The 18,899-nt window shown below is 34.7% G+C and overlaps 1 protein-coding gene across 2 annotated transcripts in view; it reads right to left on the bottom strand.

Moving 5' to 3' along the window:
• LOC149532320 (Small GTP-binding protein) overlaps positions 1 to 18,899 on the bottom strand; it is a 317,802-nt gene that overhangs the window by 64,543 nt on the left and 234,360 nt on the right. For both annotated transcript variants that reach the window (XM_089807649.1, XM_089807650.1), the window contains exon 18: positions 15,755 to 15,842. In XM_089807649.1, the coding sequence (XP_089663775.1) occupies positions 15,755 to 15,842 (88 nt within the window). The remainder of the gene's footprint in view (positions 1 to 15,754; positions 15,843 to 18,899) is intronic.

Genomic DNA, 18,899 nt, shown 5'->3' with positions numbered 1-18,899 from the left:
ATTCTCCATTATTTCATTGCATAGGGTGTCTGAAATGATTTTGAGATCATTCTTGGATGCATTTTCTTCTTCACAGATGTTCACATTGTCTTCAAAATCTATATAAGAACTAAATTCTTCATTCTCTTGTGTTAATTCATCATATATGGGTTCTGAAAATTCTTTCAAATTAGGTCCAAACGTATCTCTTTCTATACTTAGACCATAACGCACATCCTCAATCAACATGCCATCCTTTTGAGAACTATATGCTTCTTCTAGTTCATTGGTTTCCTCATGAAAATAATGTGGATTCGACGAGATGAATGAATTTTCTTGTTCACTGAATCTTTCATAGGACACATCAATTTGTTTCTCCTTGATCTGATTTTCTTTGTGCACTGGAAGAAACATTTGACCACCCCTTTCAACATACTTTTGATACTCCATGTCTAACAAGGTCGAAATCTCATCCACACTAAGAGAATCCTCCTCATCATTTCCATTTTCTTCACAATCTAATTCCTTACCGGTCTCATCATGATCGACTTCTTCTTCAATTTCTTCTACACTTGAATCTAAAACATCATTTTGTTCTTGTATTACTTTAGTATCTTTTGCTTCATCTTTAATAGCTTGATCCCATATCTGAAGGAGAAGTTTTACATCAAAGTCCTTTGGCGAGATTCTCAACTTAACAATTTTGTTCAGAAATTTCATGTAAGGAGGTTTGAGGCTTGATGAAATCTCATGATAAATGTCCATTATTCTTAGAAACAAATGTGCTGAAGTCGCGCCTTCATATCTTTCTATATTGAAGAAAACATCAAGTGGAGACATGTCAAGATTCTCTTCCATATTGCAGCTTTGGTCTTCATATTGTTCATAATACATCTCTTCTTCATGACTTGCATCATCAAATTTAGATAGGAATCATCCTTCAAATTCCTTCCAAGATGAGATAAACTGTGTGGGTAATGATTCGTATGCTTGTCTCACATCGTTCTTTAATGTTCTGGCAAACAACTTCATCACTTGATCTTCCGCACAAATCTCATAATCTTCTATAAATGTATAGAATGCATCCAAATGTTGAATTGTCGATTCATCCCATTCTCCATGGAACTTTGGTACCAGCTGTAAAAGCTTTGGGGATAACCTGCTAGGTTCATAATCAAACTTGCTGAAATCCAATGGGCTGATGCCATCTGGAACAAAAGGCTTTCTTTCAAATGATAGATACATTTGAAAGACCATCTACCAATTCTTTCTGAGTCCTCTCCCTCAGCAGAGTCACTAATGATCCAAGCACTCCTTTTGTTAAAGTACCAATCACAATACAATAGAGTCGCCACCTCCAAATGGAGGAAATCAATAATCTTCAACAATTTGAGTTCTTCCTTCCAGTAGAGTATACTTCACCAAAGATTGAATCTGCAGAAAAAGCTTAAAGAAAAACATACAATGCTTCTACAAGATCAAATCTTTATAAAGCAATTTAAGATTTATTAAAAATTATGATAGATTGAAATCTTCCAAGGAAATTAAATGCACTTTAAAAAACTTATCAATTTGGAATTTCAAATATTTCAAAATATTTCAACAAATTAAATAGAACCTAACTCTTACTGATCTTGAAATTAAAAATTCTTAGGGTTTGTTTTACAACTCTCCCCAGTAGAGTCGCCAATCTGTTGGTTCCCAAAACCGCATATTGGAATCCTACGAGCCTTGCCTGCTCGATGCTAGGATATCCAACCGGTTAAGGCCAACTTGATGAGATTGATCGATGGGATTCAAATCCCCTGCCCTTCTGGCTCTGCAAAGCTGAGGTGGGTGTACCTGATCCTAGACAACAACCTTATATCCAAGATGCTTAAAGAAGATCAGTTAAAACATGAATACAATGAAAATTTTCCTAATGGCAAGAATTATAGAAAACTTCAAATTTGTGAATTACGAATTAAAAATAATAAAAGAATACATGAGAGTTTTTTAAATAAAAGTGATTATATAGATAATTGCAACAAATGAATATATTATTTCCTCAATGGAAAGAAATCACACAGTTGCCAACATATAGATTATGAATTAAAAATAAAAGACCAGTGCTTAATAAAATGGGCAATCAGAGTCAATATTATAAGTTGACACATAAAACTTTATAAAGTCTAATATATTTAAACTATAAACAATTTTAACAATTCAGACGCGACGGATCAATTATATAAATGCAATTTTAAACTAGTCTAGGATGCATTTTAACTCTTGCGGAGACACACTAGACATAAATATGAAAACAATTAAATATTTCACAATATCTATGTTTATCAAGCTTAAAATGCAATCATGGCCAATCCACTTATCCAAATATTAAAATATTTATAGAAATTAATAAAAAAACATTTATAAAGGACACAACTTAATATTAATTTAAAACTCTAATGCAAATAAATCAAACTAAATATTTCTTACTAATTCAGAAATAAAAATATATCATTGAACATAGGATAAGTAAAATTTTAAATATATAATAATGAATTGTCCCCCTTTGTTTTTAAATCTCCTATATTTATAAATGTGTAGAGTCACTCGATTAGTGCCAATTGATGTGACTTTTCAAAATTAAAAATCAATTACATGACTCCCATTTAACATAACGTATTAAAGCCAACAATTTGAAACCGTTGCCTCAACCATGGATTATAAACATTAATGAATCTTCAAAGTATACTATGGGTCAATTTTCTTTTCCAAATTGGCGAGAGTGTTCCTTCGAATGCAAACCCATATTTCACATTCTCTTTCTCGTGATATACATGGTGGCGCAATTCAAATCCGACTCCATATTCAAGGGCCTCCAGTTAAAAAATCTACCCCTCCTCATCCGCATACATCTATTCCTATTGGCCTTTACTTGTTTAATATGTTTGGGCTTCCATTTTTCTCCATATGCTTTCAACAGAAGGACTTCACTCTCTTCTGCTCAAGCTTTAGATGCAGTGGCCTAACGTCCAATATCATTCCTCTTTCTCAAGTTTCTCTCCCGTCAACTAGAACTGGGTATTGCTGAAAGAAGTCCTCTTTGATATAGCCTCATTTCCATAATGTCAACATAAAACTCTGAGTTGAGAGGGATGATTCCACTATTGTACATCCATGCATACTTATCCAATCTTGCCGCCTTCCTCTTCAGCATGCATACCTGCAACAAGCACAATAGAATAACAAATATTAGTAATCAAACCTAAACAAATAAATTGATCTATGTTTGTATCCTTTTGAATTCTTCCTTTATGGCAATTGTTCCTGTATTGGGCTTGGTGGTCTGAAATGGATCCATGTCTGCAGTGACTCATGATAACTTTGCGTGTCAAAACCAAACTGGGACTCTAGCTAGCATCTACAGTCCTTTTGTAAAAAATCATCTACTTATATGCTATAGATTATTTATACAATATTTTAATACTAGCTGTGTAGATGCTCATACGCATGCAATTCTAGAGAGGAAAATGTGGAAAATTGCTCTATCTGGAAGACAATAATATTGCACCACGCCTATGGCATCTATGTAGGGAATCTACATGTATCTTAGATACTCATTTTCTGTTAGCCATTTCTATGAATGCTAATCATGATTTCCTCAGCGTTGAATCACTTGATTGTTGCCAAATATACAAGAAGTGATTGTTTTACATATCTACTATATAATTATTTCATGTATTATTTTAAAATGTCATAGAATCGTTCCTTGACCATGTAGTACAATGATTATTGCAGAACCTTTCCATTGTTAGTCCTAAATGAATTTGAAGCTACATTGAAAGATTTTATGGTTACTGTAACCAACACCTTCATATTTAAAATCTTGAAAAAGGATATGCAAGAATGAACAGTGAATATAGATATATCAAGCTCAGAATATACTAATTAGACCATATATGCAAGTGAATTTGAGACCTTGTCATTCAAACCTATCTCTATCCAGTGAGCCCTGCATATGAATATAAATCTCCCAATACCTTCTTTCTCTAGATTCATATTTACTCATTCTTCAAGATCGAAAATGGAGACTAGGATTTCGCGCTCCATCACTAGGAACTAATTCCCATGTTTCATTCTTCACAATCTGATCTAGTTCTTTCCTCATAGCTTGCATCCAGCAATCATCTTTGCATGCTTCATCTATGCTCTTAGGTTCCACTTGAGAAATTAGAAATGATTCCTCAATTACTATGTTCCTTGTCATCAAACCTTTATTCTTGCTTCCAATTATCTGCTTTAGAGGGTGATTCTTTGCCATGCTTTTGCTGGAAGTAAGGGTCGACATCTCAACTCTGATCTCTTCCCTAGGTTCGGATCTCGGTTCTTCTCTATGCTCAACAGATACTTCATTCTGCAAATCATTGTTAGCTTCAAAAAGAACTTCAGCATTCTATCTAACAATTCCAGAATTATCCTCTTCTTCATCAGAATTATAATCTACCATTTTGTCTTTAGTACCAAACTTTTCACCAATCCTTACATTTGTGCACTCAACTATTGTCTTAGTTCTATAGTTAAAACATCTATATGCTTTTCTTTTCAACAAGTAACCAAGAAACATAACTTCATCGCTTCTAGGATCAAACTTACCAATATCATCATCTCTCTTTATGTAACACTTACTTCCAAAAATTCTGAAATAATTGACTGATGGTGAGTGACCAAACCATAACTCATAAGGTGTCTTGCTCATACCTTTTCTGATCTATACTTTGTTCAAAGTATATACTGCAGTGTTAACTACTTCTCTCCAAAATGTCTTTGAGACATCATTCTCAAATAGCATCGCTCTTGTTGCTTCTGCTACTGACTTGTTCCTTCTTTCAACAATCCCATTCTTTTCAAGTGTTCTAGGTGAAGATAACTGTCTTTTGATTTCATTATCTTCACTAAACATGTTGAACTATCTCGAAGTGAACTCTCCTCCTCTATCTGATCTTAAACACTTAATCTTAACACCAGATTGATTTTCAACTCTATTTTTTAATATCTTAAATTTCTCAAAAGCTTCAGACTTCTCTTTAAGAAATGCTACCCACATCATTCTAGTGAAATCATCAAAAAAAATCATAAAGTACCTTTCACCATAGAATCCTCTAGTTCTTGCAGAACCACTCAGATCTGTGTGGACAATCTCAAATTTCTTTTTAGTAGAGAACTTGCTAGTAAAAGACACTTTCCTCTACTTACCCAAAATACATTCCTAGAAGACAACACTAGTGGGCTTGATAATCTTAGGCAAATCTCTCATTGCAAATGTACTGCTAGCTTTCACAATGTTATCAAAGTTTATAGGATAGAACCTTTTATGCCATAACCAACTATTATCAACCTTTGCAACCAAACATGTTATTTCAATAGGTTTCAACTGAAATACATTACCTCTAGATCTGGTTCCAGTACCAATCAGCTTATCATTTTTGTCTTTGATAATGCAAGTCTTCTCTATGAACTGCAATAGATATCACTTTCTACCAATTGTCCAACACTTAACAAATTATGTTTCAAACCATCAACAAAGTAAACATCGTCAACGTTAGTTTTACCATCAAGAGTAATAGATCCAATCCCAGTAATATGACGGGCTACATTGTTACCAACTTTAACAATACCTCCATCATGATTTCTGAACTTAACAAATTTGTTCATATCACTAGTCATGTGATGTGAACATCCACTATCAATTATCCAAACTGATTTCTTCTCAACTTGGGTAACTAGAGCTCTTTTTTCCCCTAATTTCTCTATCAAGGTTATCTTCCTTAATAGCTACAAATCCTAATTCATCATCACTTCCGCTATGATACTTCTTATCAGATTCTTCATCCTCATTAGCATATAAGCAATTTCTATCCTTATCTCTTCTAGGCTTAAATTTTACTCTGAACTTTTTCTCTCTTTTAGGACATTTAGATGCAAAATGACCATATTCATCACAAATCCAACACTTAAAGATTTTATTACCATCTTAATTAGTTATACAACTATCATCACAAACATTAACCTTAAACAAACCTAACCATGTGAGTAATATAAACTGAAACCACAACAAGATACTCTGTAATGACCCTCCTCAAATCTGCTCTCAAAAATGCTAATAAAAGCTCAAGGAATTTCATCAAACAATTCACATGCAAGGGTCATATGACTGATATAGTATTTCAGCTTGCTTTAAATGACTCTTTCTTCAATTTGCATCAATGAGAATCTTGTGCTAGAAGACTCAAAATGGACTACACAATGACCTAACATGAGTGTACAACTAATTTTGACAATATTCAGTGCATATATATGATCTAAGCATGAGAAATGAACACCTACAACCAACTGGCATTTTTACAAACAGTTGGTATGCAAACTAACTAGCTGATAAATAATGATATTGAATTGCTTAAATGACACCAACAACTATTATCTTCTTAATTGCAATAAAATTTCTAATGCAATGCTCATGAAATATGGCCAAGACTTTTGGCATTTACATGGATTACAAAAAAAATGATAATGTTGGTATAATGCACACCTACAGCTGAAACTTATACACCTAAAAAGCAATACTAACAAAAGAACTTGGTTGTAGATGGCTGTAATATTTTTCTTCAATGCTGCCCCTTCTGCTTTGCTTTTTCCGATTTTCTTTTTCGAACTGCTTTTTCGGATCTGCTTTTTCAAACTGCTTTTTCATACTGCTTTTTTCAGACTACTTTTTCGGCCTACTTTTTCGGTTCTGCTTTTTCGGACTGTTTTTTTCGGACTGCTTTTTCGGCTTGCTTTTTTGATTCTACTTTTTAAAAAATCAAACCCTCAATCAAAACTCTATCCAAATTGAATATACCAATGAAGATCAACATGAAATGGCTGAGTACCACTTCCAATGTGCAACCCTTCGGAAGGTCTTTCGCTTCCTCAGTTATGCAATCTCTTGAGAGGTATCGTTCTCAAGAATTATGATGAATATTTGTAGACTATCAAGCTCCACAAATGCTCATAGAAGATGTAGTTGAGATACCAAATCCCGTATATGCAAATGAGAGGCCAAGCCCTCTATTTATTCCCTTTTCTAAGAAGTTACTAAGAACTTCTAGAAGCATCCATTATAAAATCTCATTATAATGCACTTTTATAATTAAATAGCTTATTAAATAAAAAGTGCAACTCAACTTAGAATTATAACATGTAGGTTCCATATGATAAAATATAAATAAAATAATATCTCCAAGAGCATTATAAGCCATCCAAATACCAAATAAATGCCAAAATGACTCTCTCATCACTCCCATCTGCCTACGAGAGTCTATAATAGGCAAATCCACGAACAATGCCATGTCGTACTAAAGAGGGGACATTAGATACTCATGCACAATTAACACCAGTTATGTTAACTTGGGAAACCCTTGATTAGAGGGAAAACCCCGGTTGTAATAGCACCCACAAGATGATGTACTAATATAAATATTCCTTGTTAGAGGATAGACCCTATTAGGAGTCTATTACAACATTCAATACATAAGTGTCTCTATTAGGAGACTTTGAATCCCCATTAGGAGTTGTGGAAGATAGCTGGACCCACTGCCCAAACAGCTTCAAGGTTAAGATCAAAGAACCCACTGTCCAAATGATGTCTGTATTATTCTTTGCAAAATAATAAAACTGAAATGTACTTGTTCCTCTATCTCTGTCCTATCAACCAGACTTCTGCTCATTCAGATCTTGTAACCAGATCTCATACGATGCATCCAATGATCCCTCAGATTGCTTACATGCATTCAGTAAGAATTCTACTCCTTCTCGAGTTGTGCACTAATACTTCGCATTCCACTTGATCCTTTCAATCCAAGTCTCTTTTCAAACAAGGAAAACAACTTTCCTTTATACCATATCTTCATAATAATTTCTTGAGTCGGCCTTGAAGCTTCCCTAATTAATTAAAATAAAATAATATAATTAATTAATTCATAATTACAACAACACTGTCAGCTCACAGTCTATACAAAACCTTACACGTGTGAAACCATGTCTTGCACACACATTGGTGTCACCATACGATCGTCCTCTACCACTGTTATCTGCGCATCACCTTCATTACATCTCAGCTGAAAGATAGCAATAGATGATCAGAACTCTATTTTCCAATGCTCTGTTTCTACACTGCTTATAGTAAAACAGGTGTAACTTCTGTACAACATTGAATTAGACTTAGTCCTTTGAACCACGTCATCAAGACAACCTCAGGAACATGTCCTCCACTGCACATCACTTGAAACTTTTTTAGCTCCTGCACATACTAAGATTACTAACTGCTATTCTTCCAGTCTTAACAGAATTACTGTTGTGTTGACATCAATGACAAATACAATCATAATACTCTTCAATGCTTAGGATACTCCTCCAATGTAGTATCATCAGCATTTAGTCTAACAAAACTCTGAATCAAATGCACTGAATTATTGATAATGGAGCCCAATTCTTGCAGGCCAGTAGGAAATTGCTCTGATAGCACTATAAAGACCCTATCTCAGCTACACTGCTATGTTAATGGCAAAGTAGCTTTTTTTGTAGTTATGTTGTTTTTCTGATTTTTTTGTATTTTGTGAAGTACTTGTTTTTTTTTTTTTTGTGTTTTTGAGAATATATAAACAATAAAATGTAACTGCCAGGAAATAACAAGAAACTCTTCAATTTTATTTTGCAAACTAGAACGACAATGTAAATAACTATTTGCTAGGACATTTAGTACAACTCAAATGGTGAATGGGAACCTGATTTGATAATTGTGGAATGTCAATGCAAAGATTGTCTACTTGAATATAAAAGCCTACCATCCCAAATAATAAAATGCAGTTGTCTGATAATCAAGCCATGGGTGATAATAGCAAATCTCCTTCCCAAACGCAGGTCATAGACTTTTACCAGCCCAAAATGCAAAAACTAGTCTCCTAGAATGCTAACGCTGGTCTCCAATATTAAGCCGCAGGCTGTAGTTAATAAATAACAGGTTTGCTAACACCTGTGCTTCCCAGAAACAATATCGCAGGTCTCAGAAAATAGGTGCCCAGCCTCCTGTGAATGGTGTCCAACCTTGAGGTACGTTGCAGATGCTTCCAAGACCACAAACATCACCTTCTAGATGAAAAACAACAGCCTAAAAAGTTCAGATTGAACCTCACAATTGCATACACAAGTTGATGCAAGGGCTCCAATGAATTCTTCTCAGAAATCCACAAAATCTCCAGCAGCAAAAACTTCTCCTTAGCCACAGTATGCAACAGTAGGAGGAAAGGCAAATTGTATACTTCGGCACAATTAGCAAGGAATGGAATTCTCAGAAAACTCACAAACTCTAAACCCTCAGCCAGGTAACAACAAATAATATATTCAATTGGATCATTTTCTCAAAATGACAGCCATATTTATAATCCCCTTGTGCAACCTATCTTCTTCATTACACATTTCACTTAAGACATTACTTTATAATATAAAGTACATTAATAATTATAAGTGTATTTAATAATTATGAAGTCTCATTATAAATGCAATAAATGACTCCAATAAGTAATCTCGTCTTGGGCCCAAGACTGTAAAATGGCAATCACAACTGCCAACACTACCCTGGCAAAAAAATAAAGTAGCCGAGTGAAAGACTTGCCAAAAATAGTTAAGTCCAAACTTACTAAAAAGAGTGAATCTGCAATAGAGACCCCCAAAACCAATCATCAACTCACAAGGGTCGCAATGATGAGTTAACAAACCCCGACTCTGGGAACTTTCTAAATTGGGGGCATTACAGTTGCGCCCAAACTTTCATCGTCTGCACACAAGCTTCCAGCATTCACTTGGTTTTTAAGGTAGGGTTTTTTGCATCCATAAATCATTATATCTACTATAGTTCGTGATTTCTATTTGGTATAACTATAAAAGATTGAAGTATAAATGATCAAAATTTAAATCAACACTGTTACTGTTGATGGTATAAATGATTAAATCAATATATTTTTTGGACGTGATATATTTCCAAATAAATACATTGATTTATTATTTTATATCATTTACAATTTATAGATTATCAATGATCATTTCTATTATTTATAAATCATTAAATTATAATATATTGTGATTCCTATATCTGTATCATTTGACAATGAACATTTCTCATTTATATGTTAATTAATTAAAAATTTATACCTTAAAAAAAGTAAACTAATTAATTATTATTATCATTAATTAATATTATTATATTAATATAGGATTATATCAACTTATATTCATAGTTGGAAAACATGGACTCGACAACAACTCACCAAGCCCTCTAAAAGTTTATTCGGAAAAAAATTTGGCATTTAAAAAAAAAAAAACTCAGGAACCTAAAAAAATGGCTAAAACTTAATTCAAAATACATTTTTTTGCAAATTTCAATGAGAAGTTGCATTTAATGAGTTAATTAAAGAGAACACAAAAGAAACAAGCAAAGTTTAGATATATATAAATGCATAGTTGATATAAAATCGCATTCCCATGAGGAATGTTGATGGCGAGAAGCAAAATAGTAAAAAGTTTATGTCAAACTAGAAGTCTAGAAGTGAATACTATATACTAAATAGTAAATACATCAATACAATCACATCTTCTGCTTTCCAGCTCTACTAGCAGAAAATAGAGGGGGTCTAGTCTTCAAAGAGGTGCCCCGCACTGGACTGGGTGTGAGCTTGCATCCCTAATGATTGGCTATGTGTCCTGGAAGAAGATGCATCTCCTATATGCGGCACTGGTAATGCCTCCTCTAAGTTTGAATTCTCATCGTCCTTGTCCTCAATGTCATCCATTGTGAAATTTAATTCTGTTCCAGCACCCCCCTCCATGGCCTACCTCTCCAAATCAGCAAACTCCTCCTTTGAAAACAATGGACCTGGCTCTTGTGTCATCCAATCAGAATAAGGATCTATCTCCTCCTGATCAAGTGGAGTAGGTAATCCCGAACTCTGTGCCCTTTTTACACGCAACTTAAGATTATAGTGCACATAAACAAGTTCATTGAGCCTTTTTGAGTCAATTTGTTTCTTTTCTTTGTGTGGATGGACTCAAATAAGCTCCAATTGCACTCACAATGGGATGCGCTAAAAGGTAGGCACAAGACTCTGAGAGCAAAATTCTTTAAATTGGGGGTATTTCCGCCCCAACTTGACCACCAACCATCTGTAACACAAAATATAATAAGTTATAAAGCAATGAAAAAAGATAATCAGAAAACATAACTCTTCAATTTGCAAAATTTTAAAAGTTTAAACTTTGACAATTTACCTTGGGCTTGAGTACCTCTTGCTCTCTTTGCTAGCGTAGAAGAGAATAAATTACCCCTTGATTCCACATAGACTTGTTGTTTGGTCACAACAAGGTCACAACAAGGTCTCTCACTGCTTCATTGAATATCATCCTCTCAATGCATCTAGAGATACCCTCCATGACCTCTTGATTAGGATCTAAATAGGAGTCATCAGCCCTAAAACAAAGAGAAAATGAAATCAAGTCTTAATACACAACCTTAAAAAACAAAGTAAAACGAAGTCTTAGTAAAATCTCAAGGAGAATCATAGTACCTAAATTTGGGGTCGAGGAAGTAGCCTTTTGCATGAATGGGTTGGTCGAGCATATTGTTGCACCTCCTATCAATTATTTCCCAAATGGGGTCAAATTTGAATCTATCTACATGGTAGTAATTTCTAACAGCCTCTTTGGCTATATCCATAGCCTCACAAAGACATCCCATTGGGGATTGTTGCCCATCACATATGTGCAAGACTCTAACCAGGGGCACAGACAACTACATTTGCAACTTGAAAAATAAAAATTAGTTACTAACATAATAAGTTACAAATTAATAATTAAACTTGAATCAGCTAAAAAAATAATGTTTTGATTCTTGAAGTTACCTCCACAATCTTAGTAGCCTTTTCAAAAATCCTATCATCAAAGACTCTCTGTGCCACAGCCTCTCCTTCAGGCTTCTTTGAGTACGGTGAAGCAACCCAATCAGCACACAAACATTTGTTTCAAAGGCAATATTGTGTCAATAATACTTTGCAATGTCAAGAACACCATTGCAAACCTTGTCATAGCGGGTCTCTCCAAATCTTTGTCTTTAGTGATCCTTCTCATCAAACTAAGAACTCTTAGGTGATTATAGATATATTTTGTGACTCGTCTAGCATCTTCCACAATTGGACTCACCCATTCAAGTTTTCCTATGTCCTCTGAAAGAAGGTCAACGACCTATGTTGCACAAGGTGACCAAAAAAGTGTGGGATGCCTCTCTTGGAGGATTCTACATAAAAGATTAGTAAAAAATCAATAATTAGTTACAACCTTTCTATATTTACATCAAACATAAATTTAATAATACCATAGCATTACATTCATGATTCATATTGATTATAAAAAAATTTAATTTACCTACTGCCACATATGTTGTTGCATTATCTGTGATGATTTGCACCACATTCTCTACTCCCACCTCCATGAAAACATTCTCCAATATTAAAGCCAATGTGTACATTTTTCAATTTATTAGAGGCATCAACAGATTTCCAAAACACCACATCATCTTTGCAAGCAACCAAGAAATTAATAATGGTTTTACTTCTTCCATCTGTCCACCCATCATATAATATGGTGCAGCCATATTTCCACTCTTTCTTTTGGTCTTCTATCAATACTCTTGCCCTATCAACGCATTGTCAAGCAACCTACAAAATTTAGGTGTAATAAAGTGTATGTAAAAAAAGGAAATACCAATTAAGATTTAAAATATAACAATGAACTCAAGTGGATTTCACTTATTTACAATTACTAAATAGTAAAATACTAACCTTCCACTCAAATCCTTGCGAGAAGAGGGCTTGTACCCTTTGCTTGATACTGAAATTACGTTCACCAAATTCAACCAATAGAGACTATCATCCACACATACATTGAAATGTTATTGAAAAGCCAAAAATCAGCTACTGCAATATCAGTTTGCTCAAGCACCTCCTTGTTCCATCCAGTGCCCTCTAATGATGGTTGTGATCCAGCCGTGGTCCTGGACACAAAATAACTCCCTATCCTTGATGCGGATGGTGATGAAGAACTAGGTAATGTAGGAGTGGAACTAGCAAAAGAGGTACTTTGTTTGTGGATCCGCAGGCCACGAAGAGATCCCAGTATGTTCTCAAGTGCTTCTTCTTCTTCTTGAATATCAATATGAGCTCCTTGAGATTCAGCTATGGCTGCCCTCATTGCTAATTTCCCCCTCTCCTTACTCAATTTTTTCTCTTCAGCAATTGCAAATAGGGCATTGATGAATCTTTTTTCTTCATCGGTTACCTTGCGACAAGCAATTGAATCATGTTTCTTTATGCCTACAAGGTGGTACTTGAAGCAGTTTATGCCTCTAGAAATAAAGATTTACTCATGGAATGCAAATAACCTTCCCAATATTATTTGAAGCTTCATAGGCATACAGCCATGCCTGATCTCTTTCATTTCTAGGCCAAGTGCCTATATATCCAAATGGGCATGGAGTTTGTAACAACTATTCTTGTGAACTTGTCATGCTTTTTAAATGCTTAAACGCTGCCCTACACATAAATTTATAGAAAAATGAATAAACAAAGTTAGAACTTAGAACTTAGATCTATGACTATGAACTAAATAAACTAAATGAACAACTAGGGTTTGTTTTTAAACAATCTTACATATTCTTCAAAAAAAAAAAGTCAAATATAGAGCTGAATGACATTCAAATTATTCAAACATAGAGTTGAAATGCTTTCAAATGATTTGAATTCATTTACAAGTAACAAGAAAACAATAGAACTATTTTTAAAACTATTAAAATAATCTCAGCAAACTTACCTTGGAAAGATATTTGTCTTCTAAAACCGGTTGGAATCCTCTATAAATCCACTCAAATCTGCCTTGAATCGCTTGCAGTCACCTAAGAAATCCTCGGAACACTTCTTCTCTCCACACCTCAAGCCTCTAGAACACAAACGAAACTGGTGTTGCGAAAAACTAATTTTTAATTTTTTGCCGTATATTGTTGGGCCAAGAGCATAGGCCTTTTTTTGCTACGTTCCACAAGTTTTAAAGGAATACTCGCCAATTACTCTGTGAATAGTCGGCCATTTTTTTGCCCAGCCGAGTACTTAAAATGGCGATTTGTTTGGCGACAAACTTGCCTAGCTCAACAACTCGGCAAGTACTAGGAAATTGCAGAGCAAACTATGATTCTGCCAACTATGCTTATATTTATATAAATGTTAGGGTTTACATAATACGCAATCATATAAACATTTAAGTTTTAATATATAATATTATATTAACAATTAAAAAATTAAATCCAAACAACACAGTTATACTGGCAATTGATATAGTTGTATTGATATTCATTATTAATTAATTTTACACAAATGCATATGCTAACAGCCATATATATAATTTTTTTTTTTTAAAATCAGACATTGCTATTTAACAACATTATAGGCTACAACAGTGTCTAAACTCTTTTTTTTTAAATCTTTGCAATAAAATGTCCTCTTTATTGAGTTTACTGTTTGACGCTAACCATCTAATATTTTTTTGGTTTTTCCATGTAGAATGTCAGGCGGGGGAAAGAAGGCTTATATCAACTATGGAAGTATGTTGATCATATCCCAAGGCCGAAGTGTTCAGGTGGATCAGCTGATGTCAAATGTAAGCTGTCCCTGGGATGGAAAAGATCTTACACAAGGGTGAAGAGTTATTTCCTTTGCACAAGCAGGATAGTTGTTGAGCCGTGTAAAAATGAAGTGGAACAATATGATGCTCTGAGGGAGCAAGAAAGTCTGTAGGGAAAAGTTGCTAATAGGAGCTCTCATGCTTCAACAACAAGGCCAATTCAGAGTCTGAATAGAGATTCAGAAGTCGATGTCTCATCTACAGATGTAACAGCAGAAAATATATTTCATAGTGTCCAGGACATTACAAAATTGTAGACGTGAGATACACCAAAAAGGATACAAAAAGAAACATTGATTTGATTTATTGCTGAAAATGTATTTGTGGAGATGTCTATCAACTATGAAGCCCCTGTAAGAAAGAAATATTCTTCACAATAACAATCATAATATATTCCCTTCTGGGTGGTTATGAATTGGAGGTAATTTTGTACAGCAAGATGAGGTGGAAATTATGCAGAAAGAAAAAGAAATTAAGGAAAGAGTAGGTAGCCAAGGACCATCAAGAAGGAAATTGTAAGATGAGATAAACTACTTATCCACCAACATTGGTCAGCACAGACCAACCAACCCAGCCATCTAACCTTGCTGTCAACAACCACCCAGCACAGACAATGCTATATTCAGCCATCCACATTATTCATGTGCTCTTTACCTCAAATTTCCACAATTATTTGTGTAGCTACATTTTTTCTACAGTGGATATAACATCCGAATGTATGTTAGTCTATAAATTAGTAGATGGGAGCCTGTGTCCAGAAGAGCTCATTTCTTATGGGTTTCTCTTCTGTGCTTTATTTTTCAACTGAAATAAGGTCAACAGTGTGAATTGTGGTTGATTATCTACACAGCCAGAATATAATGGACAAACAGGGAATTGAATGTTTCACTTTCAACCAGATAAATAATAACAGACCTTTAATATTCCATTTTGTTATATCAGAGTCTTGAAAAAAGTAAATTGTTAAAAACTCTAATACCTTGTCCCTATGAACAATTGTTGCTAATGGATCAACTGGTTCACCATTTATCTGGATATCAAGCTTTATCAGGTCACTTTCTTTGTACCTGCATGCATATCATTAAATCAATAAAAAGGTTCAGAAAAACAAAAGGGTTCTTTATCTGCTGATTTTCAAAATTCAAAGACTAGAAAACCACACAATGAGTTTCTAATAAGGAATAAATAATGCCAATGATCTTATGGTTCCCTAATAAACCTAATTATCCCAGATGTGATACAAGAAACAGTTGCTATGACCATAACATTTAGAATGACAAAGCATATGATTTTTCTCAGTGATACAACCAATTTCTTTGGGCACACCAATGTTTTCAAATGCACCAATGATTGTTCTGATTGATACGACCAGTATCTACAACTAATATAACGACTACGCCAGCTCTGAAACCTTCAAAAGAATACACAAGTAGCTGAGGTTAAACCAAAGTAACAAGAATCGAAATCAGATCGGAATCAGCAAGGCCGAATCAAATCATGAATCAGCCATGAATTGGAATCGAATCGGCAAATTTAAAAAACCCTTGAAATTTAGTGAGTAACTTATTTCATAAACCCTCTATTGCTGATTCGATTCACCGATTCACAAAAAATCATTTGGCTTGAATCGAATCGCCAAATCGCGTGAATTGCCGCGATTCTTGGAACTATGGATTAAACTGCTACTAAGCACAAGAAAGAACTTCTCTTTCTCTGTCTATATTCCAAATAATTTAGTTCCACGTCAAAGAAAACATGTTAATTATTTTATCATTTCAAGAGTATTCCTACTAGATTGAAAACACTGGCAATACAACTACACTGCTAATACTTCAGAAGTTATTTGAATTGTTTACGTCACACCACATTATTTCTTTACAATTGTTTAAAGTGTTTCTTTTCTGCTTGTCCTGCTATTGAATATTATGTGTAAGAAATTCTAGCATTGGGATAGAATGTCGACCATAACATCTGACTTCAAATGAGGATTGGTATGGCCATCAATAGATTATGTCATACTGAATTCTGTAATGATAGAGGTGACTGCTGTGCATGGCAGCTTGAGGAAGATGTTAACTGAAAACAAACCCAAGTACACTAACCTGCATATGTAAGTACAGTCAATGCTAGAAACAACAGCTGTTAGCTGACTTAGGTTCCTTTTCAAATGTCTGTTATAAGTAGAATCAAAGCATCATAAATGGTACTCGTTCTCTCATTATTTTAACATATCCTCCCATTCTAGGTTCACTCCGCAAATTTCATAATGAAATCTGACTTATTACATCTTAGTGGAAGCTACCACAGACTTGCATAAAAAGTTTCCCATGCCCATCCAACTCTTAGGGCCATGCATAAAAATACTGGCATGATGCTAATAATTAAACCATACACACAATTTCGTCATGGTTGTAATGTCCCCTCTTTAGTTCGACATGGCATTGATCATGGATTTGCCTATTCCAGACTCTCGTAGGCAAATGGTGTGGAAAGAGAGTCAATTCTGCGGATCAAATAGTCATATCTTGCTCTTGAAGAAGTGTTAAGAGGTTATATTTTATCATTATGTGATATTGGGGCCCACATGTTATAATTTTAATTTGAGTTGCACTTTTTATTTTATAAAATTACTTTATTATAAAAAAAAGTGCATTATAATGAGAAATTATAAAGGATGTTTCTAGAAGTTCTAGCAACTTCTTAGAAAAGTGAATAAATAGAGGGTTGGGCCTCTCATTTGGACATGCTTGGATTTGAGAACTCTTCTACTTCTTCATTGTTAAGACATTTGTGGACTTTGGATCTGCAAATTATTATTCGATCTTTGGGAATGGATCACTCCCTTGGATTGGCGACTTTGAGGGTGTGAAATATCACCTGAATTGTTGCATAATTGGAGTTGGTATTCAGCCATCTCATTGGAGCTTATTGAGAATTCGTTGTTAGGGTTTGTTTTTGTTGAAATAAGGATTTCAGATTTGCCCTATCATTGGAGAAGCATTTGACAAGAGTTTGAAGACAGAATAAGTGCATTTTCAGAATTGGCAAAGCAGGGTTCGGAACCACATAATTGCTCATATCTCCTCAACCCCTTGGAGTTATTTTTTATGGTTTTACAGGGTTACTACCTAACCCTAGGCGCCCATTTTCTTTGCATTTGGGGGTCCCAAAACCCTAATATTATTTTATTTCAGCAGCCGTACAGGTACGGCCTAGTACGGCCCTGCTAGTTTGGGCAGCAGCAGCAAATTAAGGACAGTTTGGGGGTGCGGTTGGAGGTCTTCATCAACAATCTGCAGCAAAACGTGGTGTTCTTCCATAGTTCTTCAAACCAGGTTCTTGCATTCTGAAATATATGTCAATTTTTGGGTAAATTTGCTGTCATACAGTCATTGTAATAATCAGTCCAGAATTGGTAATAAAATAATTTCAGAATTTATTGCATTGTAATTGGCTTTATATATATTGTAATTCTGTGATTATATTCTGAAAGTATCAAATCTGAAATTACCATATTCTGAATATTGTTACTGTTACATGGCAAGTGTTTGACAAAATTCCTAAGTTCAGTTTGAGGGTTTCTGTGGCCTTTATAGAGAGGGTCATTACAGTGGTATCAGAGCTATAAGTCCTGCCATCCTGTGGAGGTCTTATAGGGAATTTGGAACAGCTGGATAGGAGGGAAAGTGTTTGACGAAATGTCAAAACACTAAAATCAGAGCATGCGACAAAGGCCTTATAATTTCCGCAATACCAAAGCAAGACAAGATAGGATTTCTGACCTGCAGAGCGAACAGTCTAGCTCATCTATCCAGGTGGACATAGAATCCAGTCATACAGACACAGGGGAGGTATTTTTTGATCAAGACTACGACTACAATATGGATAGAGGCGGGAATGTCGGTCCAGATCCGCAAGAGGAAAGATTTTTACAGTTATTAGACACCCTGGCACAGGGACAGCGATTAGCCGAACAAAGAGCACAAGAACAGAATCAGAGAATGGAGCTTATGATGCAGATGATGGCTCGACAAATGGGGTTGAACGCTAACATAGGTGGAGGAAATAATCAGAATGGTCACAATCAGAATGGGAATAATCAGGATGAGAGACATAATGGAGGC

Source organism: Cupressus sempervirens, chromosome 10 (assembly GCF_028749045.1).
Source record: "Cupressus sempervirens isolate cs-2001-9-10 chromosome 10, ASM2874904v1, whole genome shotgun sequence".
Classification (NCBI taxonomy): domain Eukaryota; kingdom Viridiplantae; phylum Streptophyta; class Pinopsida; order Cupressales; family Cupressaceae; genus Cupressus; species Cupressus sempervirens.
Note: the sequence above shows the minus strand (reverse complement) of the source record. Positions and strands in the feature narration are given on the sequence as shown.